The sequence below is a fragment of the Carassius auratus genome, chromosome 47, assembly GCF_003368295.1.
Source record: "Carassius auratus strain Wakin chromosome 47, ASM336829v1, whole genome shotgun sequence".
NCBI classification, from domain to species: Eukaryota; Metazoa; Chordata; class Actinopteri; order Cypriniformes; family Cyprinidae; genus Carassius; species Carassius auratus.
The window spans coordinates 1,521,311-1,543,831 of NC_039289.1; the positions used below are offsets into that span (position 1 = coordinate 1,521,311).

The 22,521-nt window shown below is 35.9% G+C and overlaps 3 protein-coding genes across 5 annotated transcripts in view; 1 reads left to right on the top strand and 2 right to left on the bottom strand.

The window, feature by feature from the left end:
• cenpp (centromere protein P) overlaps positions 1-22,521 on the top strand; it is a 55,324-nt gene that overhangs the window by 15,650 nt on the left and 17,153 nt on the right. The window lies entirely within an intron of this gene.
• Positions 5,521-8,757, bottom strand: omd (osteomodulin). 2 transcript variants are annotated; one of them, XM_026235591.1, is made up of 3 exons: positions 8,387-8,757; positions 6,187-7,113; positions 5,521-6,097 (listed from the first exon to the last, which is right to left on the bottom strand). In XM_026235591.1, the coding sequence occupies exons 2-3, from the start codon at positions 7,094-7,096 to the stop codon at positions 5,853-5,855; spliced, it is 1,155 nt and encodes a 384-aa protein (XP_026091376.1). In that variant the 5' UTR covers positions 7,097-7,113; positions 8,387-8,757; the 3' UTR covers positions 5,521-5,852. The 2 variants fall into 2 exon arrangements, with proteins under 2 accessions (XP_026091376.1, XP_026091375.1); XM_026235590.1 differs by having other exon boundaries at positions 8,259-8,755.
• On the bottom strand, positions 14,118-18,617 carry LOC113064711 (asporin-like). Its single transcript, XM_026235592.1, has 7 exons — positions 18,170-18,617; positions 17,233-17,345; positions 16,047-16,260; positions 15,583-15,693; positions 15,287-15,380; positions 15,078-15,216; positions 14,118-14,993 (listed from the first exon to the last, which is right to left on the bottom strand). Exons 1-7 carry the CDS (start codon positions 18,411-18,413, stop codon positions 14,796-14,798), a joined length of 1,113 nt encoding a protein of 370 aa, XP_026091377.1. The 5' UTR covers positions 18,414-18,617; the 3' UTR covers positions 14,118-14,795.

Genomic DNA, 22,521 nt, shown 5'->3' on the forward strand with positions numbered 1-22,521 from the left:
TCTTAATGGTAATTTACCAGTAAATACTGTATATGTGAAAGGGGCTAAACTCCTCTGCATATGCGGTGAGTTCAGGTTGCTTAACGTTCATGTGGGAAAACTCACTTGATTTGTAACGTAAATTATTTAAACCTTTGCCAACACAGGAGAATACGTCAAGATATTTCTAAATATGCGATTTATTGTACATCACGGTTTCGAAATAAAAGTTTCGGAATTGCATGTGGCCAGATATTAAAATTAAATTGATTTAAATGTCGTTTAATCACATAAAACATCACCAAGCCGTTTGCGCCCTCTGCAGGTATTTGTTATAATATAGGCATATTACATTATGTATTTAAAGGGGGGGTGAAATGCTCGTTTTCACTCAATATCCTGTTAATCTTAAGTACCTATAGAGTAGTACTGCATCCTTCATAACTCCAAAAAGTCTTTAGTTTTATTATATTCATAAGAGAAAGATAGTCTGTACCGATTTTTCCCGGAAAAACACGAGCGCCTGGAGGCATGACGTGTGGGCGGAGCTAAAGAACCACAAGCGCCAGTAGGCTTTTGTGTTGAGAGCGTTTGGAAGCTGTGACAGCTGTGAAGGCTGAAACTGAACGAGAGCAGCAGCAGCAACGACTCGCTCCGAGCCGGGCTCGAACCCGGGTCTGCGATGGGAAGGTACGCATTAACAAGGAGGCAGAGATATTTTAAGCAGTTTTACTCACCGCCTGCGGTTCCAACACACGATCGTGACCCTTTTTCGTTGGGATTGCATCATCCTTAAGTAATAAACGATACGCAAATCCATCGTCAAACTGGGCTTTGTTTGTAAAACAAGCATTTTAGAAATGCAGGGAACAAACACTTGCACAACTCCGTTGATGCTCTGTAAAAATAAACTCCATCCACTGGTCCCTTAATGCTGTTTTTTCTTTGGTAATCTGTGCAGGGTTGTCTTGCCCTGGCAACCAAAAACACACTTCTTTTGTGACATTTCGCGACGCTCTCGTTCTGATCAGTGATTGTCTGTGCACAGTAGGGATGGGCATTCGATTAAATTTTCTTAGTCGATCGTCGGGAGAATTAACGATCGACTATCGATTAATCATTAATATTTTTTATAATATAATTATTTATTTTTTATAATAAAAAAATGCAATGAATACAAAAATACAGCGTGTTTTTCCTTGGTGAGACCTTTATTACAAGATCAACTTGTGGCAGACAATTAAACTACGTTCAGGCAAACCGAACATATATGCGCGTGCATATGCAGTGCTCTAAAGCAGCGGAACCTGCAGCTGCTAGCAGGCGTTCTTAAACAGAGACCTCACTTGTTCCAAAATAATAATAATGATAAAAGAATCATGTTAAACAATAACATAAAAAAAAAAACATTATAATACTTAGATCTGACAGATTTTGTTAAAATGTAACTCAAAACTATCCAAGCCAGAAGAAAAGGCCAGATATTAGCCTTCCTAACAATTACGCTAACGTAACAAATTATGCTACTTAAAGCCTCATGAAAAATAACTAACTTTAATAACTAGCATACAACTTCTGCACGAGTATACGAATTTTTGCTGAGAAATAACGCATGTTAACATGATCTGGTGTCAGACGCGACCGCAACCATGGTGACCGTCAGTCCAGCCGCCGAAAACACCCGCTCTGAGGGAACTGACGTTGCCGGGATGCACAGGTACATCATTTGATTCGTGGTCGAGTTGTACTTAAACACCCCATCGCAATGTTTGCAGTTAACTAGTTCGCTTTTTAAATCAAAATGGTCCCACGCCACACTTCGCCGTTACATCTTCATGATTATTCTTTGAAATCAAAACGGAAGATCACAGATAACCGAGTAGGGTGTCAAATATTGCACCCTGGTGGTAAAATATTTAATTGCTGCCACACAGTGAAATTCATTTAATTGCTTCAAGACTCGCACTACGCAACGCAACCTGCATTAGATAAAAAAAATGCTTTAGATTAATCGATAACAAATTAACATGATCGAGGAAAATCTTAACGATCAATTATCGATCGTCGATTAATCATGCCCATCCCTAGTGCACAGCCGGCAAACGTGCCTCAAGACCCATATAAGGTAATTCCGCTCCATCTAACGTCACACAGAGCCATACTCGAAAAAAAAAAACTTTCCGAAACTTGTGACAAACCTGAAGAGTTTTTTTTGGAACAGAAATACTCCTTCAAACGTACAACTTAATTTTTGAAACTTTGTCCATGTTTAGCATGGGAATCCAACTCTTTAACAGTGTAAAAAACTCAGTATGCATGAAATAGCATTTCACCCCCCCCCCCCCCTTTAACAGTGTTGTTCAATAAAACCATGTACTTGGTTTTGATACTTTATTTGAGGACAATTATTATTGGCTCATTGTTTCTTTTGTATATAAATATAGTCAAAATAAAACCTGTTTTTCCACATTCCGTTTTAAAGGAATCCAAAATTTAAATGCATATATAAAATGGACAAGCATTAAACAAAAACAAATCCATTTCTGTCAGCTTTGATTTGAACACAAATGATGATAAAGGGTTGAGGATGAACATTTTTGTCCTCTGTGTGCAACACCGTACTACACAGGCATTAGTAATCATAAAGCATCGTAACAGACCGAATTAATAGAGCACAAATCGCCTGCTCTACTGGTTTCCAAATTGAGGGATCGTGTAAAATCAGCAGATTATTTTGCAAAACAAACTGAAACTTAAAATATTTTTACTCTACAAAAGGTGGGGCCGGGAGAAAAAGTTTGGGAACCACTGGCCTACTCAAACACACAATATTTAATTTAATTCGTAAAGGCCTACCTCATGTTGCATATTTGCACTTTTTAAGAAAAAAATACTTTTAAGGTCTATGTACAATCCCTCACAAATTATTATTATTTTTTAGCTATATGAGGTTAAAATTATTTAAATATAAGACTTATATAATATAAGTTATAATATCGATATTGTCTGGACAATGTATAATCATTAGTTAAGCTCTAGATTAGTTAAAACATTTCAAAATACAACTGCATTGTTATACTTTTTGTGATTAAAAGACAAATATTTTATCATTTGAATACTTCTTAAAGTATTAAAAACATTGATTTGTTTAAGTGAACCAAGTATCTGCATTTTGTCACACCTTGTAAACTAAGTGTATTGTCACACCCCTAGTGTCTATGAGCACATATGATAGTGTATGACATAGCTTTCATTCTTCAGCTCAATCATATATTCATGAAAAAAAAAATTGTTTGAAAAAGGAAAGCGATAACTTTGCCATAGTATCCTTTCACATGTTGAAGTTGCCACAGTCAGTCATTGCATTCTTTATTTGTACCATTTTGTTGTGTTAGATTATTTATTACAATTTGAAAGATGATAACAATATTGATTGATAAGTGAGATCTGATTTTAGTCCTTGAAAACCAAAAAAGTACTTGAAAGTCCTGGAATTTTATTTTGCAGTATCTGTACAAACCCTGTTTAAGTTACCAGTTCTTAAACCATTTTAATGTTGTTGTTTTTTTGTAGTTAATTGAACTGAACTGTAGTTTTCTGTAGTTAACTGTCTTTGTATATTTCCTATTTTATATTCATTTCCTATTATTTAATTTAAACAATTTTATTTTGAACAAAATCATTTAAAAAATGTTTTAGATTGTAGGTCATCTTGTAACCGGTCAAAGACAAAGCTAACCAGCAAAACTTGATATCAAAAGTATCCTTAATGTAACATGTGTTTGCACCATATTATAGTGTTTCAAATATCCCACCCTGAGCCTATCAAGGGCTAATGGCAATGGCAGATAGGGCTGTCACTTTTAGTTCGAAAATCGATTGCACAATTGATCAGACCAACCAAAAAAAGTTTCGAAAATGAAAATAGGGAATACATTTTAACTAAATATGTACACTATTAATTTTTAAATAATTCAACAATTAAAAAGCTAGAAAGAAAATACCAGCAATTTTACGCGCCAGTGACGTCGAAAGCGACCTCTTATGCTGCGTTCACACCAAGTGCGAGAATAGAGCGTCTGTCACGAATGATTTCAATGTTAAGTCAATGTAAAGAAGCATTTACTCTCGTCTGGAGGTCTCGCAGCGCGGTAGGCCCGAGTTATGAAAGGGACCATTGGAAGCTGACAGCAACCGGCTTTTGTGGTGGAAAATTGGCAGCAATACCCCCAACCTTGCGCAGCTGTACCCGAGTGTCCCAGGGACATCAGTGCGGTCGGAGCGCGTCTTCTCAACAGCTGGACATATAGTGAATAAAAAACGCTCTGCTCTGGACCTCGAAAATGTTGATCGACTTGTTTTCCTGTCCAATAAATTTGTAATGGCCCAAGCCTTTTTGCACATTTCATTATGCCTGCCTCGTGCCACCCAGCCTAAGTGTTGGTTGGTTCCAGCGCTCTCTTTACGTTCGTCCATTATTTGACGTTGAAAAAGGAAACGTCTTTTTTTTTTTGACATGGGAAATCGATTTTACAATCGATTCAATGAACACTTATATCTTCAAAATCGAAAATTATTTTTTCACAAAAGTGACAGCCCTAATGGCAGATACGTTACTAGTTTGTTTATAAGAGACCACCAGGACATTAAGAAAAAGTTTATAGATAACAGGACATTAGGATGAATTCTTTGGTAATAGTTGTCCATGACTGTATCTGAACTGTGATTGAGCATTTTCAGTTTGTTTGTGAACTTCACAAGTTTGCTTATATACATTTAATTAAAACCAAATAAAATGAATTACAAAAGAACAACAGAGCTCTTCTATAAAACAGACACTTTACGGTTAAAGTGAAGAAAAACATATTTAATGGGAAACATGTGACCCTCAGCGCCTCGAAATAAACATGCGAGATGAAGAGATGAAAATAGAGAATGAATAACATTACAGGTGTGTTAACAATTATGCCAACCTGTAAAAATTGACTGTACTGGGAAAAGGGCCAAATACTTGGAAATGTTTTTACAGTGCTGTTCGTCTGTGGTTCATGTCTCCATCTGGGTGGTTTCTTCACCACAGGACTTGATTTGGAGGATCTCAGATGTTTAAATGTAATTCCTCTACTCTAGTGTAAGATTGTGGAAAAATACTTGTTTTTATTATTGAATAGTTAGAGGTTTTATTAACCGCTAGTCCGTCACAGAAGTCTGTATACTTAGTAGCAATTGAGCGCAGTCGAATACTAATTTATTTGTTCAGTGATTTTGATGAAAAATTATGATTTTTGATATTTAAACGTATTGTTTTGTAAAAACAAGTCTTCCAATAAATGCCGCCATCTAGTGAATCTTTAAAGTATAGTGCCCCAAACATTACAGTTGGTTTCAACAAGATGTTTATTCCATTAAACTAATGGACTATCACTTTATTTGCATGCAATATTATTGCTATATTGTTTATTTGACTTTTTACTTTATATTAGATCCTCTTAGATACTCTTCTGGCTTCAGTAGCATTTTACAGTAATTTCAGCAGAAGACAAGAGTTTTGCTATTTATTAAATTTTGCAGGAATTCACATGCATTGCAATGCAGTGTTCTTAGTGTAGATAAATGCTTTATATTGTATTCACAGAGAGAAAAGTGACATTGTGCAAAAAAAAAAGAAAATCTGTACTTTCCGTACATAGCAATTCAATTTTGGACACGTTTTATGATCATTAAGATGCATTAAAGCAAAACCATGCAAGCAGAAAATCAAACAGAATGTTTAAAACGACTAATATATGTATTTTTATTATCTCTCAGTCTTATACTTTGGATTAATTAGGTTTGGTGTGTTGAACTATATCTGCCAAATCTGTATAATCGATCTAGTTGATAGCTTTGTTGCCTCCAGGCCTTTTTGGTCGGTCGGGTTTTTCATATTTTTTGGTTTCAGAGTCGTCTTCATCGCCCTTCCTTTGGATTCCATAAAAGATCATTACCAGCCTTGGGAAACATCTGTAAGCGTAGTAGTCCACTGGTCCTGTCAGCTTATTGTTGTCGAGACGAATGTAGGTCAGCATGTTTGGGTTGCCAAGATCCAGTGATGGACACATCAGAGAGATATTCAGATCTGCAAAGAGACATATGCCATCATTAGATTGATACATTTGACATTTCTTCAAGAAGCCTTCACGTTTTAGTCCACGACTTCGATCCTACCTTTAAAGTCATTGTGATTTAGATAAAGATGTTCCAAGGTCCTGGGGACGAAAAAGGATTTGAAGAGCTGGTTGTGGCCCAAATGGAGCTCCATTAGTTTGGACAGGTTAAAGGCATTGTATGCAACAGATTTGAGTTTATTGTGTTGCATGCGAAGAGACAGAAGATTAGGGGTCTTCTTAAAGTAGCCTGGCGGTATGGAGCTGATTGAGTTGTTTTCCAGCGATATCTGCTGGATCGATTCTGGAAGGTCCGCTGGCATGGACTTGAGCTTATTGTTGCACATGTTGATTTGCATGAGGCTCTTCATGTCAGATAGGATCTTTCCTTTAATCCCCGCATCTGTTAGTCTGTTGCTGCACAAATCCAGCACTGTAAGTTTGGTAAGCTCGCGCGTGGCGTCAGCTGGTATCTTTGAAATTTGATTAAAGCCCAGATGAAGCCTTTTAAGGGTTTTCGGCAGAGGCGAAGGAATGTCTTCCAGATTATTATGCTCAAGGTGTAACTGAATGAGGTCTTTATCCACCTTAGATGATTGGAGCTTGTTGTAGCTGAGGTTGATTTCCCTCAGGGACGTGGCGTTGATGAAAGGCTTCGAAATTATCTCTTCTATGTCGTTATGCTGAATGTACAAGTGGCGGATGTGTCCTGGGATGTTGGGAACTGCCGTGAGTTTTCGGGAGTCACAATACATGGCAAAAGGATAGGACGGGGGGCAGGAACACTCGCTGGTGCATTCATACCAATACATTAATTGGCCATCGTAATCCGGTATAGAAAGTCGAGTATCTTCAGGCGAAGAGTCCGCCGTGTCATAATCCAAATCGTTGGTTTCATAGTCTTGAGAAAGTACCGGAACTCCAGAAAGCAAAAGCAGAGACAGTATTGTCAAGATGTGTGATGGTGCCATGGTTTACTGTGCGTTTCCTGTTTGGGAACAGACACAAAGAAGAATTGTATTTTGATCATAAGAACACGTTTATTAGGAATGCTGATGCTAAACCTTGTGTATTTAAGAGTGTTTTTATTCATTTAGATCAAATTGGTATAATTGAAGTAATCAATGTAATAGTAATATCTTCAATATTTTATTACAAAAATATAGAATTTAGACTGGTTTCCACATAGACGCAGAATGTGAATAGAAAGTGATCACAGCTGAAATGATCCAAAATGAGATTTCAAGACTTTTCCAGAAGACTAAACTCGCACCTCGAATTGCACATACTTTGGGAAATGAGACATTTCTCTGTAAATGTTGATATTTGTTTCGCATTCTCTTCTGTTGTAATGTCTGGGATCAATTATCTCAGCGGGGTTTTTACTGTGCCTGTTGAAAGTGAAACCTCAGCGGTCGACTGACCTAGTATTAATAGGTTTTTATGTTGTGCTTCTAAGCACAAACAACCATTTTGGAGAGGTGGACGCTCCCTTGCAATATGAAAGAACTCTGCTTTCTTGGATTATTATTTATAATTGATGTAACATTCTCCTAAACGTAACAAAATGTAGTTTAATCATAGTAATAATATGACACAACAAAGCAGCTAGAAAAGTGATCCAAAAAGTAAAGAGTTAAATTTTTTTTATTTAATTTAACTACTGTAACTGCTCAGTATGACAAACTTTCTTTCCGTAGCAATTTTCTTGTCTTCTGCAGATCTTTGACATGTTGGTATGCTGGCTATGATTTTAATGTTTCTCCATTAAATAATGACTTATTCTGTAAATCTGAAGCTCGTTTTCATGAATCAATCATAGTAATCTCTCTCTCAAAGCTGGAAACTACATCCAGAGGAATGTTTACATTTTGATTGGCCCTTTGAACGTGAGAAAAGATGTGCCACAATTTTCCACATTTTCAAGTTTTAGATATGCATTGCCATTTAAATATGGTACTTGACTTTGGCATGTAGGTTGCTAAAACCTCTATGTACAGTATAGCTCAATTCATTTTGCAGACACTAATGCCAATTATATAAAATCCCACACCAATCAGAATTAAAGTAACACCTTTAATTTCGTTACTCAGCCTTATATAGTGCACGATCTTTAAAATCATGTTGTCATACCTGTGGGGTTGTTTTTCGAGTGAGATTGTGAAAGATGAAACCCATCAGCAGGGGACCCCTTCAGCTTGACCGATGTTGCCTAAAGCGGGGAAATGTTTTTTCTCCTGGGACGAGCGTGAAAGATTTACCTCTGTGGTTTCCCCCGCGGCAGCATTAGGCGTTTCGGGAGAGATTGAGATCTGCCTCTTTTACTGTGGAAGTGGTTCTGGAAGCGTTTGGTTGCATGTGTTCGGTGACCTCAGGAAAGCCTCGTGGTCTCATCTGATTCCTCTTTTCCCCTTTTGTTGAGATGAGGTGAGGTTGAAGTTTCCAGACATAGTTCTGGAAGGAGTAGCGGAGTAGCCAGTCCACATTATTGCATGTGGACAGTAAAAATGTAACCCACTAAATTAAGGCCAGACTCTTGACAGGTGTTGCACTAGTGCAGCTAATGTTATGCAAGATTTAAACTGTGATATTAACTCTACATAATAAATATTATACTATATACTGTAACCCGAACTAGCCAGTGTTCCTCCAACATATTTATTAAGCGAAAAGGACGATGGCCTAAAATGCATTGGCATTGATTAAGTGGGTTCAATTTAATTGGTTTAGACATTTCTAGCTCACTATATGGAGGCCTTCTGCAACATGACAACTTTTTCCAGTGCTTGTAATGTATCTGAGACCACAGACGGTCTCTCATGAGCCATCTACAGAGGGTTTTTTTCAGAGTTGGCAAGACAGACCCCTTAGCATTCATTCTGTCAGCTGGAAGATTTGTTTTTGCTGCTGCCCACATGACAGACACTGAGAAGTCTCTGCATCATGAATGCTACTGCGGTAAAAAAAAAAAAAAAAACAGTCAGGATTGTGATCCCTAGAGGTTCTTTTGGGCCGTTTTTGTGAGGAAGGGGGTGAAAACTGAACAAAATGTGTTGTGCAAGCCAAATTTTTCGGTCTTTGAGAAATGTTGCCTAGTTTATTTATTGTCATAATGTGACTTTAATATAGATGAGTAGTTGCATGCATTCTACACAAGCATGGGGAACGCTTTTTAGCAATGTGCAAATATTTGGACTATTGCTTCTGGGGAATATGCAAATGTACACATGCATTGCATTTTAATTGTCACACCTGTGCTTTATTGACTAGGAAGTGCGAATAGACGTTTGCAATCAGATTTGCGTTTTAACGACATATTTTTCCAGTTAAATGTTTTACTGTTGACTGACACAAAAGTAGTCTTGGTGTAAACACCATTTGTCATAGTTTTACCTGCGTGCAAGGACCATGATTTATAGTTTATGGACCATTTGAACCTTAAAATAAAAAAAAAGATAAAAAAACGGAATGCACAAATGTGTGTCTGAACAAAACAGTGTTTATTTCTTTGGAAAATGTTCCAGAGGAGGGAAGTGGTCTGGTGGCCCTGTTGAAAAAGGCTGATAAAAACAAGCTGGGCGGTTGTTTTCTGTCTTAGTTCGAAGGCATTTACTCTGGAGGGAAATCGGATGGGGGGAAAAGCATGAGGTGTGTGTAAAAAAAGATCAGTTCTTTATAGTTATATGCTCACATTTTACACAAGCTACCTTTGCGTTTGCAAGAATTCATCCTCATGTGCTCTTTGAGATGCTAAGGTTTATTAAAAGCTCAATGAAAACATTGCATCTGAAGCATCGAACTACAGTAATCTCTGATAATATCATATCAGGGTTTACGCTGATTGTGATGTATTGGTGTAGCTTTAAACCATTTTAAATCTGTGTCTGAATCCCTCAGGTGTTTTCTGGGGCTCAGCGATCCTAAATGATCCAAACCTGTTGTGAGGTTTTTTTTTTTTTTTTTGGAGACGCCGGTATGCAAGACGTGGCAGCAGCGAATCAGGCCAACCTGAAGATTTGTTCCATATGTTTCCTGAGCAGAGCCTCTCTTCCCTTTCTGTAGCCCACCCCCCCAATCTTAACCCGTTCAGACCCAAAATTAAGTTTGAGGAACACAAAATAAAGAAATGATTCAGCTAAGTTTTGATTATTAGTTTTTATCACATCTAGCAGTTTTTCTGTAGTATATCATTTGTTTTTACAGTGAGACCCAAGTTGAGCTACAGTTATATTATCCAGGACTGGTTTGATTTCTGTAGGACTAAAGAGTTGCCATACTTCATTCCAAAGGATTTTCCCTAAGAAAGCATCCGTTATAGATTGAATTAGCAGCATCCAATTAACTAAAATGGGAGAAAAGTTCAAGTCAAAATGGCTGTTACTTGGAAACCCCTTTTTGACATTCACATTTGTTTAAATTATATGCATTAATTATACTTTATTAAAAAGAGATGTGAAATTAATACATTTTTGTCTCCAGCAATTTGCGCTTTCACTCTTCCATAAATTCCCAAACTTCAATGCAAATCAGTAAAATTCACAAAATGGGATTAGCCTGGTTTACTAAAGTTTATTAGATTTATCTTTGTATTTAAAATTTAACTTGAACCTCAGGAGGCTCTCTGTGCATGTGCTCTGACACGGAAATGAACATAGACATGTAAATTCAACTTTTAGCTTAAGGTACATGCTTAAATAGTCAAATACAAAAAACATACAAAAAACTAAAATGTGTCATTACTCACATTTGTGATCATTCACGTAAACCCTTGTCGGGTAGGTCTTAATCCAACAGTGAAGTTGAGAATGAACAGGGTGTCCGCGGGGTGGTAAAAGGTAGTAAATTAAATTAGCCAAAATTAAGGGCATTAAAAAGTCATCATCTGACGAGGTATCAAATTTTCGCGCCCAATTTTTTTTTCAGATACATTTTCAATTTGTGTTAAGTGCAGGCCTTTTTTGAAAAATTTGTGTGGATTTCTTTATATGTTGAGAGTAGGACCTGAGCGATATCGTGCGAGGTGTTCGTTCGCGCATGCGCTGAAACAGGCTGGCCTGCTGCCGAACATGAACGAGAGCTCACTTCCATTCACTAATTAAAACATGGGCAAATGCACGTTTTTGGACCAATTTTCGCAAATTTCTGCAGAATCTGGACTTCGAAGCAATGCACATTCAGTCAAAGAAAGGACTTGTGTTCTTATCAGGACTGTTTTACAAGAGATACATTGGATAAACAAACCAAAAGCGGAACGAATCCGCTCTACTAGTTCGGGCTGCGAAGAATTCATTAAATTATATTTAGACATTATGAATGACAATAATTAAAGTACATTTTAGCAGATGTAATATATTTATTACATGTGTAAGACGTCTACTAAAGATCTAGGAATCATCTGCTGTGTCATCTGATAAAGGTCTCAGAAGCAGTTTTACATGCATTCTAATAAATGTCTATTTGACATCTGACAGGAAACATTTTATTAGAGATGTACTGCTGATGAGGAAGCACTCTTAAAATACATCTTGCATGTAAATGCAGACATTAGATGTCTCCGGGATGTAGATGTGTGATTAGGATGAGTGCTTTACTGTCGGGTGCTGGAGACACCTTCTGTAGAACTTAATGGCACCGGTGCTGGTGTCCTCAAACGTTAGTCTGGAGCCCTACAGTGGCTCTCCAAGTCAGAAAAGTCATAACAGTGTTAGAAAAATGTTCTCTGTGGTATATTTTCACTGCAAAACAATAAGAAATGCCGCAAATATAATTGCAAATTTAGAGAAAAGCCACAGGAAAATCAGTCATTTTGATCACAAAAATCACACACACACAAAAAAATCATGAAATCCTGGGGGGACTGTGTAATGTTTGTAGACCTATATGCTTACAGTTGTTTGTATTCAAACATTTTCACGCATTTGTTATAATTTTATTCTTTAGCCTACTGTTGATAGTAGCTATAATATTGGAAAATTGATTCAATTAAGTGGAGGTTGGAGTAGACTAACTTATCTGTTAAATATCCAAATTCAGGATTAATAGCTCCAGTCTACTGCCTCATTTGCATATTTAAACTTAAGTTTTTTCAGAAAACTCAGAAAATGTTTTCAATTATCAATGTAATCAATCAAGGTGATAACTATTAGTTATTTATTTTTTTACCCTATTCACCTGAAGTGTCTCGCCTTAATCTGAAGGCTTAGCATGGCTCTGATAAAGCCGAATATAAATTATGGGGATTTTGTTTAAATTATTGTATTGTATGTTTAATGGTATCCTGAGTACCACCAATAGTGAGTCACAGCTGGAGAACCAATGATCTAACTTTGACCAAACCGTCCTGACATATCTATCACTGTCAAATATAGCCCAACACTTGTTTCACTCATGTTTTACTTTAGGTTAATAATGCTATAATTACAGGCTAAGGTTGTCTAATAAAGCAATAAGCCCTGTGAAGCCAAAACTATGGACAAAGGCCCACTGTGACATCTTGATTAATCCCTCTGCTTTACTTAAATCTATCATCTTCATTTATTTTAATAACACCTGTGCTTTCTTCATGGCCTCCTCTTTTCTAGATTGCCTACACATCAGACTTACTGACTAATGATCTATGAAGAAGATGTCTCCTTCCTCTTCTGTCTTTATTTCTGCTCTTATCTCTGAGTCCAGTGTTGTTGATAAGTTATAAGGACCTCGTTACATTGTGATGCAATATGTTATTTCATTTGGAAAGAGATTTAATTTACGCCACTACAGTTGCAGCTTGAAGTCACGCTGGTATTAAAAATATTTTGAAGGTATTAAAAAAGGTAGTAAAAGGTATTAAACTCAACTTAAGACAATCTGTACATACCCTGATGGAAATACATGCGTAACAGTAAATTAGATGTGTGCAGCTCTTAAAGTGACAGCAGGCTAATATTCCTGCTGCCGACTGATCTTAATATTAATCCAACAAAAGACAATGAAACATCACTCACTGCTATTGACTGAAGGACTTTTGTAGCTTTAATAAGAAACATTGGATGCTGTTTTTTTTATTTATTTTACATTCGATTATTACATTTCTGAAGTAGGCTGTTAATACTTAGCATAAAAACTTTAAGTACTGTTTGTTTCATTTGTATTTTTATTGTATTTTTCCTTAGCTTTTTTTTGTATTAGTGTTTAATGAATTGTGGTATACGAGTCATAATACATCATATACATAAATAATCTTTCTATTGATGTATGGTTTAGTAGGATCGAACAATATTTGGTTGAGATACAGCTATTTTGAAAATCTGGAATCTGAGGGTGCAAAAAATAAATAAAATCTAAACATTGAGAAAATCATCTTTAAAGTTGTCCAAATAAAGTTCTTAGCAATGCATATTACTAATCAAAAATTAAGTTTTAATATAATTACAATAGAAAATTTACAAAATATCTTCATGGAACATGATCTTTACTTAATATCCTTATGATTTTTGGCATAAAGGAAAAATCAATAATTTTGACTCCTAGAATGTTTTTTTTGGCTAATGCTACAATTGTACCTCAGAATGTTAGTGTGCTAACCCCATTTTTCTTTGTAAGAAAAAATTTGATTAGATTTCATATCGCAATATATATCGCAGATGCAATGTCATTTTTCCCCAATATCGTGCAGCCCTAGTCATAGCTATCTTTGATATATATATTGCTATCTTTAAATAAATCACTCACATAGTTTTAGTTCACTAAGTTTTAGTCATATGGCCCACTCATAATCGTGTTAAATAATCGTGATTACAATATTGACCTAAATAATCATGATTATGATTTTTGCCATAATCGAGCAGCCCTAGTTAAACATAATAAATAAACCTTATTTCAACACACATTGCTATCGCCTGGCTGTATTAAACCCAGTATTCCCAAGTCTCCATCTGCAGTTTTTTTTTTTTTTTTTTGGTCTTATTGCCAGACAGATGTACACATTCTGAGGCCAACCAGATGTACAGTACTGTTGTATTTTTCTTTATTTTTTCTAAAGAAACAACAATATCTGAATTGGAAACGAATAACACCGCACCGCTGGCTAAGAAAACACTTGCTGCAAGAACAGATTTGCAGATGTCAGTGTAAACCGAAACCAACCCTGTTGTCCATACAGATCAATTTTTCATCATTTCTGTGATCTGACAAGAATGTCCATGTCCAGTATTTTATTTTCAGAGAATAAAAAGTTATATAATGCAAATTCAGCATGCAATATTAATTAGCTGTTATCACTAAAACCGTGAATAAGCACCATGTGAATAATGCCCGTTCTCTAAAATACAAGAAGTAAAATAGTAAACAAACTGGCCTTGTAAATTTGATTTATTGTTCTTTGTTTCTAAACAGTTGTACCCTTTATAAACACAAACTAATTGGAGACCTTTAATACATGGCTACAAATTTATTTAGCACCTGATCTGAAAATATGCAATTAAAACCGCTCTTCTGTCTTTATAAAGTCAAAAAGATTTCAATGTAAACAAAGTGTTTGAAATCCTCACCAAATTCAAGTAACGAGTCTGTATATCACCGAGGATACTCTTGGATTTTGGATAAATTACGTCCTGTGCATCACCGAGAGGACACGAAACGATAATATTATAATGCTGCCCTCCAGTGGCAAGATGTTGATGCTTTCGCTCACTTTCTGTGGTTTCCCAGCTGCACAGAATTGTGGCTGGAAACACACCGAAAACTGGGTGGCTGAATCTCCCAGTATTTCACTGGATTTGCATATAAACTGATCCTAGTGTAAAGGGCTTTCTTAACCCGGGTTCTCGTCGGGCAAAAGTCATTCACTCCAACCGAAGTGATGCTGTTGGCATGTAAGTACACCACCTAAAAGAGGAAGTGAAGCTTATTCAGTCTCCGTATGCATCATGTCTAGTTCACGTTTCAGTTGCGTGCACATTTGTGTTTTACCTGCAGATATTTCAGGTTGTTCAAGCCCGGAGGAACCTTCTTCAGTTTATTGTTATCCAGATGGATTTCTCTGACTTTGGTATTGGCTGCGAAGCTTCCGTTCTCCACGTACTTGATCTGATTGAAGTCAAGCCACAACCTGCGAAAGACATCGTCTTTTAGTGGGTTCTGTTTCTATCCGCAAGGTTGGAGGGGTTTGTGTACCTTACCTTTGGAGGCTTTTTAATCTCAAAAAATCCTCCGACTCCACTTTGGCAATCTTGTTATAGTCCAAGTGAAGTTCAGTGAGGGAAGATGGCAGATCTGTGGGATTTAGATCAATAAACGTCTCCGTTAAAAGACTTGTGTGCTTACACTGAAGAACATTTGACACTAACACATTCAACTTTTGTAATTTTTGAAGTAGAAAGACGGTAATAGTATTGACATCAACAAATTTGTAAGTACTTTGTCTTCTGAGACCCAGATGCATTTTAAAACTTTCATAAAACATGTTAATACTTACCTTTAGGGATAGCTGTAAGCCTTGCTTCAGCGATTCTCAAGTATTGAGTCGCCATGTCGTCAAAAGCTCCTGGCTCAATCCCGCTGTTTGCAATTGGATTTGCACTCAGTTCTAGAGATGCAAGAAAAGAAAAACCTCTTGTTTCTCAAAGCAAATATTCATTTACATAGAAAAGTTGTGACTTGAGTCATGGATCACTCTTTGTTGGGTCGTATTTTTAACTATAACACCATGTAATCCCTTATTCTCAGATGAATGCAGGTCTTAATGTAGACACTAGGAGGCAGAGTGTTCTTTAGATCAGACATAAATAGTGTGTAAAATCAATCCTCTCATTATATAACCCGTTCTGACGAGGTCATGATGGAGAGAACCGAGGGAATGGGAATCGGGAAATGATGCAAGTCCTACATCACCAACTCAGGACCGTGTTTATTTAAAATCATCTCTGAGGAGAGACCCACCTAAAACGTTTAGGTCTTGCATTCCTCTAAACGCTCCTTTGGGGAGTCTGCTGATCTTGTTGTCGTGCAGACGCAGTGATTGAATGCCGCTGGGAAGGTTCTCGGGCGTTTGCGTCAGCAGGTTGTACGACAGGTGGAGAATCTTGAGTTTGTTCGTGTTGCGAAAGGCCTTTGGGTGAATTTTTGATATCTGGTTATTGAGCAGAAACAGGGCCTGCGAAAAAACCAAAGGGGAAGTAAAAAAAGCACATCGCATGAATGCATATAGCCATTAACATATCTGCCATTTTTAAAACAGAATTGTAATCAGTACATTTTACAGCTTGGATGCATTTTTATGGCTCTTAAACACTAGTTTTGTGTGATGTATTGAATGTTGTTGCATATTAAAAGAAATGTCTAAAGTTACTGAACCTACGGTAGTTATAGGCATTATCTATCTGGTTACAGAAGGTTTTTTGGGGCAATTTCTGCCATTGTTGCACATCAAATATATGAAGTATTCTTTGTAGATGAGATAACCACATTACATTTACATTTATGCAGTTATGCACTTTTATCCAAAGCGACTTACAGTGCATTCAGGCTACACTTTTTTATGTTTTATTATTATTATTATTTTTCAGTTCCCTGGGAATTGAACCCACAACCTTATAGATATATATATATATATATAGAACCCACAACCTTATATTATTTATATATATATATATATATATATATATATATATATATATATATATATATATATATACATACATACATACATACATACATACATACATACATACATATAGATAGATAGATCGATATTTTTTTTTTGGTAGACAAATAACTAAATTATTGGATAATTAGTTCTGAATATTCTGTAATTTTCTGGAAAATCAGAAAATAATTTTGTGTGATTTGTTTATAAGATGTAGACTCTTTTTTGGGGCATTTTATTTCCTTACTAGCTTTCTTTTTTGGCAAGAACATTAAACCATTTTACCACTAAACATGAGCAAATATTTACCACAAGTATGAAACAGTCTGCAGTAAATTTCAATATCAATAACACCCAAATATGCATCCAGCATTCCTCATAATCCCACTAGCACTGCAGAGGACATCTCCAGATGTCCTGGTGTAAACCCAGTATGAGATCACGACTCTGAAAGCATTCGACGAGGGTGTTTCTGCTCACATAGAGATTATCCAAGCCTTTGAAATCGTCTTCCTTGATTTCTGTGATGTCATTGTTTTGGAGATCGAGCAGCAATGTGTTTGAGGGAATGTCCTTTGGCACCTTGGTCAGACCTATAACGACAAAAAGAAAGAAAATGAAAGTCCTATGATAAAAAAAACCCCTGAAAAATCATTCTCATTAAGACCGATACAAAATGTTCAGTTGCTTCAAACAAGCCGTTCATCTTAAATGATTAATTTGAGATTTTATATATCATATATTGATATACTTATATATACCCTTTTCTTTATTATTTGGATGTGCAAAGCTGCACGTTTATGTGGGCTCTCTGAAAGCCTAGTTGATCATTTAGTTTTAAGGAAACCCTTATATGTAATTATAATCCCGATCAGAAGCGTTAATAAAATCTTATAATAAAATCTTGAATTCGAAAACAGCAAGTGGGACCTAACAGAACACAGGTATCTTGAGGTGCTTTTTCATTTATATCATTTAATATTTTTTTTAATTTTGTCTCCTTATGGAAGTTTGCTTTTGCCACAGGTAAAAAAAAAAAAAATAAGGTAATTGAGACTTTTTGTCCTATAATTCTGACTCTTTTTCTCTCTTAATTCCATCTCGTGGTTCTGTTTTTTGTTTAAAAATAAGGTAATTGCGACTATATTTCATTATTCAGACTTGCCAAATTTGCAAAGATAAAAAGTTGCAATTACAGGTACCTTCTTTGCCATTAGTTTAATTCCACGCCAGAAACAAGCGTCCATATTTTCTTAATGCATCTCAAGATGTCTGTCTCAATGTGTATTTGTATTAAAATATGCTGTAAGTGCGGTAAACAAAACATTCAAACTAAATTGTAAATTGGTACTATTTAATCCTCCTAAAATGACTGGTCAATGACTCGTACCTTAAAGTAGCGTGATGAAGCTCTTACCCTGATCTGAACACTGCAGAACTCTCTTTGAGCACCGACACCCTTCAGGACAGTCCGAAACAAAGTTATCATCGTAACTGTCGTAATGGTCATCGTCGTCATCATCATCATCGTCGTCATCATCATAGTCAGCCGCATCTTGTTGCATGATGTCATGATGCTTGATGAAATCCATGACATTGATCGGCGTGTATGGTTTCGTGTGACATAACGTCAGCAGAGAGAGTAGGAAAAGCACCTTCATTGTGCAGCTCCAGTCAGAAATGGTTTTGCCCTGCGAATACGAACACAGGCGCTTTGTCAAACTGAACGTTTTGGCATGCAAATATTACATTGTTTTGTACGTTTCATGAAAAAGAAATGTGAATTGGATCCCAAGTGTCCTGATTGGATTATTAGTGAGCATCGCAATGAAATGGGCCAATAGGAATCGATGACAGGTTTAAGAGTTATATTTTAATTGAATGACTTGCATAGTGCTTTACAATAACTGCAGATGCTCCTGAAATATCAATACCCTCTTAGTTGCACACTATTTTGGAGGTTCTTTGATTGTTATTCATTTTTTTTATCTAGCTGCACAATATTGAATCAGATGCAGTTCAGCAGCATTAATAATTGTGAAGGCAAAATGTAAATAATTGCGGTAATTGTTAGTAAAAGTTGTTCAAATGAACCAGCTGCACTTCTTGTTTATGGACGCCTTAGTCATCATCATGTTAGATGGTGGCTCACAGTTTGAAGACATTTCAAAATGAAAAACATTGTTTCTGACGTTCAATGAGAAATCGAACTCATTTGCTTTGATTTTTGCACTTGGTAACATTTTATTATTTAAGATTTATATTTAAGATTTATTAGTTCATACTGAATAAAAAACGTTTATGTTTTATTTATGTTTTAAAAATCCCGAGATCATGTTTAGAGAAAGTTGCATGTTATTGGGCTGCTCAGCATCATGAATGATGAAGAATTAATCTGTCAGTGTTTCCCAGCAGCATTTTTAAATGAATTTGTACTCTCCAAATTAATTTAATAATATGTTGTCTGGTTTATTCAAACATTTCTTTGAATGCCTATATATATATATATATATATATATATATATATATATATATATATATATATATATATATATATATATATATATATATATATATATATATATGAGCTTCACAGAAGCTTAATGAGGTGAAATCACTCTTCCATAATCTACAATTAGATAAAAACAACATACCTGTTGAATCTGTGTAATCCTTCTTCAAGTAAGATTTGGTCCTTAAATGCAGCGTGCACAAAAGCCGAAAGGTGGAGAGAAGACTCGTCAAAGCAGATCCTTGAATGAATGAGGATGGAAAAGATGCTGCTGGATCAAGGAGCAGACTGGGAATAAGGGGAAGGAACGCTTCGCAGCTCTGCTGGATGCTTAACTAGCACTGAACACTCATTGTTACACGCCGTATGTTTCTCATCAGCTCTTGAAACTTAGCCAGTTTTGTCCGGCTAAATTTTCAATGGCCAGTGTGGGATATCCTCACTCTTGACATCGCCAATGGGTGGTCTCAATTTTATATGAATTTTGATGCATTGAAATATTTCAGCGTGCATAATATTGCATAATCTCTGTCCTTCTATTTTTAGATATAACATCAATCTTGAGATGTAATGGCTTGATAGTGATATAAAATGCTAGTTGAAAACAGCTTTTCTCTTTTTATCCTTAAAATATATTGGGATATATAAAAAAAAAAACATCAACTCAAATTGTTAGACATTACAAATGACATCATTCACTTTTAAGGAAGAGAAATGCTCGTTATCTTGAATAAATTGTTCTTTGAATCAGCATTTATGGTACAACGTCTCGTAAATCCCAAGTCATGGGGGACCTTTAATCTAAACCTAAATGTTGGATAATAGCTTTTCCAGACTTGATGGTGCTGTTTGCTTACAGCAGCACAAAACGAGACCCCTCTCAATCACGGGGCAGTACTGCTGGCGCCACATATGCTTGGGTTTTGAGATGATGGAAGTTCCTATGTTTCATAGTTTCTCCCTTCATTCTCCTGAGTCTCACTGGCCTGCATTCCTTCCGAAATGATAACCAACCTCAAACCAATAAATGTTTGTGGCGTGTGGAGTTGGTGCCTTCATTTAAAAGGATGTAGATACTATTACCGACACTACATGTGAGGGTGAACCGGTTCAGGAAAGGTAGAAATGTGTACTTACATGTTTAAAATACCAATAATTTCCCTCAGTCTTTCTCTAATTCTTTGTCTTTCATGTCCTCAGTTTTATTTGTTGTAATGTCATGACGTGCAGAACCATGTTGGAAATATATCGACCTTGAAAAAACTTGTGCGGCCTTGAGAAATGTTGGCTTTGCTGCTTTACATTTCTTTTTCTTACTCCACTGTTTTTTATTAGTTTCAAGCATAAACCTTAAAATGAATTCTTTACCAATGGGGTAAAAAAAAATTATTTCAAGTTTTAATGTTACACAAGTGAATTTGCAATATAAATACTGACATGACTAAAGTTTTTTTATTTTTTATTTTTATTAGTATGCATTAATATTAGGGATTTAACGATTAAACGCGAGCCGGTTGAAAATCGAATTGAGATGCTAAACAAATCGCGATTAATTTAGGGGTAGGAGTTTAAATGAATACATGTCTGAGGGAACTTACTGTCTTTAGAAAAGTTTAGATGTTTTTTTTTCTTTTCATCTTGCCTCTGTATAACGCATATTAAAGTTAATAAGTGCAGTGCTGCTTTGTTTACAGCCAAAACCAAGGAAACGCTTTAAGCGCCACCTGCTGGAAGTGGGTGAATCTGCGTCTCGTTCAGTCTGTCTGCTGTTTCATGCAGATATTTTTATGTATAGTTTCACAAAATTGAAGTCAAACCATTCTGTTTTTGCATCAAAATTTCGAAATTATACAATCTAATTTAAATTAAAAAACTGCTCATGTTGTATGTATGAAGCATCTTTGTTTGGATCATGATTAAATGGAAAGAGCACACTTACGTATTCATTTGATTTGGGGCTAGTTTTAAAATTTCAATGTAGTTTTGTTATTTACATTTACTTTCTATTTAAATTTTGTCATCCAAATCTTCCAAAGCGACTTACAACTGAGGACAATGGAATCAATCAAAACCAACAAAAGCACAATAATATTCAAGTGCTATATTACTTTATTATTATTGTCATATTGTTACATTTTCCAGGCTCTTTTGTTTGTTTATTCTTCCCCACTTGTTAGTCGTAGCCTAAAATCACCGAAACCCCAGTTCAACCTCAGAGGCATTTTTCAGTAATGGTCCAAATCTTGTTGCCGATGATGGAGTGAGAGCTCAAAATCTTCTGAAGAACTTGAGAAGGAGCGGAAGACTATGATGTCATAGTCAGATCATTAATGTGTTTCAGTCTGCAGTGATTGCATTAGCACAGGATTTCTGTCGGACGTTTATAGAGCACAGATGCTTTACACTGGGATCTTTTGAGGAAGAAAGACAATAGACATTTCAGGAAATCTGTTTATATAATCGTGTAATTTAACACTCACATTAGGACAAAAGGATTGATAATGCGAATAGAAAAATACATTGGAAAAGTCTTTCATTGAAGCTGTATTGGTTTTCCCACTGAATTCAGAACTAGGCAAATACAGAACTTGTCACTTAAATGATTCTAACCATGTAGATACCTTGCAATTATATATAACAGTTCTCAGTACTAAACGTAGTAAAAATAAATGCATGATGTAAGCAAAAAGTTGATTTTGTCTGCTTTCTTTTACAAACACCATGCATCCTGTTTTTCTTCACTATAACAGACAAACTTTATACTGTTGACAAAAATAAAAATAAATTTCAACGTAGAATACAAAGTTAGTCTACTACTTTTTCTCCTCTTAAACTATTATACAGTTAATTCATGCATCTTACAAAAACATGCCTAGACAGACTCGAACGACAGCATTCTGACTTATAAATAAAAGCTAATAAAACAAGACTGAAAATAAACATCCCAAACAGAGATTTAATGCAATTTTTGGGAGACAAAAATGACAACTGCACGTTTCAGAAGGAATCTGGTTTATTAATGTTAACGGCCTTTAGTGGTTTATGATAATAGCACAGAAGCTTGCAGTTACTTAATCCTCTGAGGCTTTAACACAACACTAGACAAGGAACGGACGCAGGAGAAAGATGTGGGTGGGATTTTCCGGGAGTCAAGGAAATTGTTCTCGAGGCGAAGGGAAACTAGATGAGAGTCGTCCTCATTCAAGGGGGTCAGATAGCATAGTGCCTGTTGGACATAAATACACTCATGACCTCAA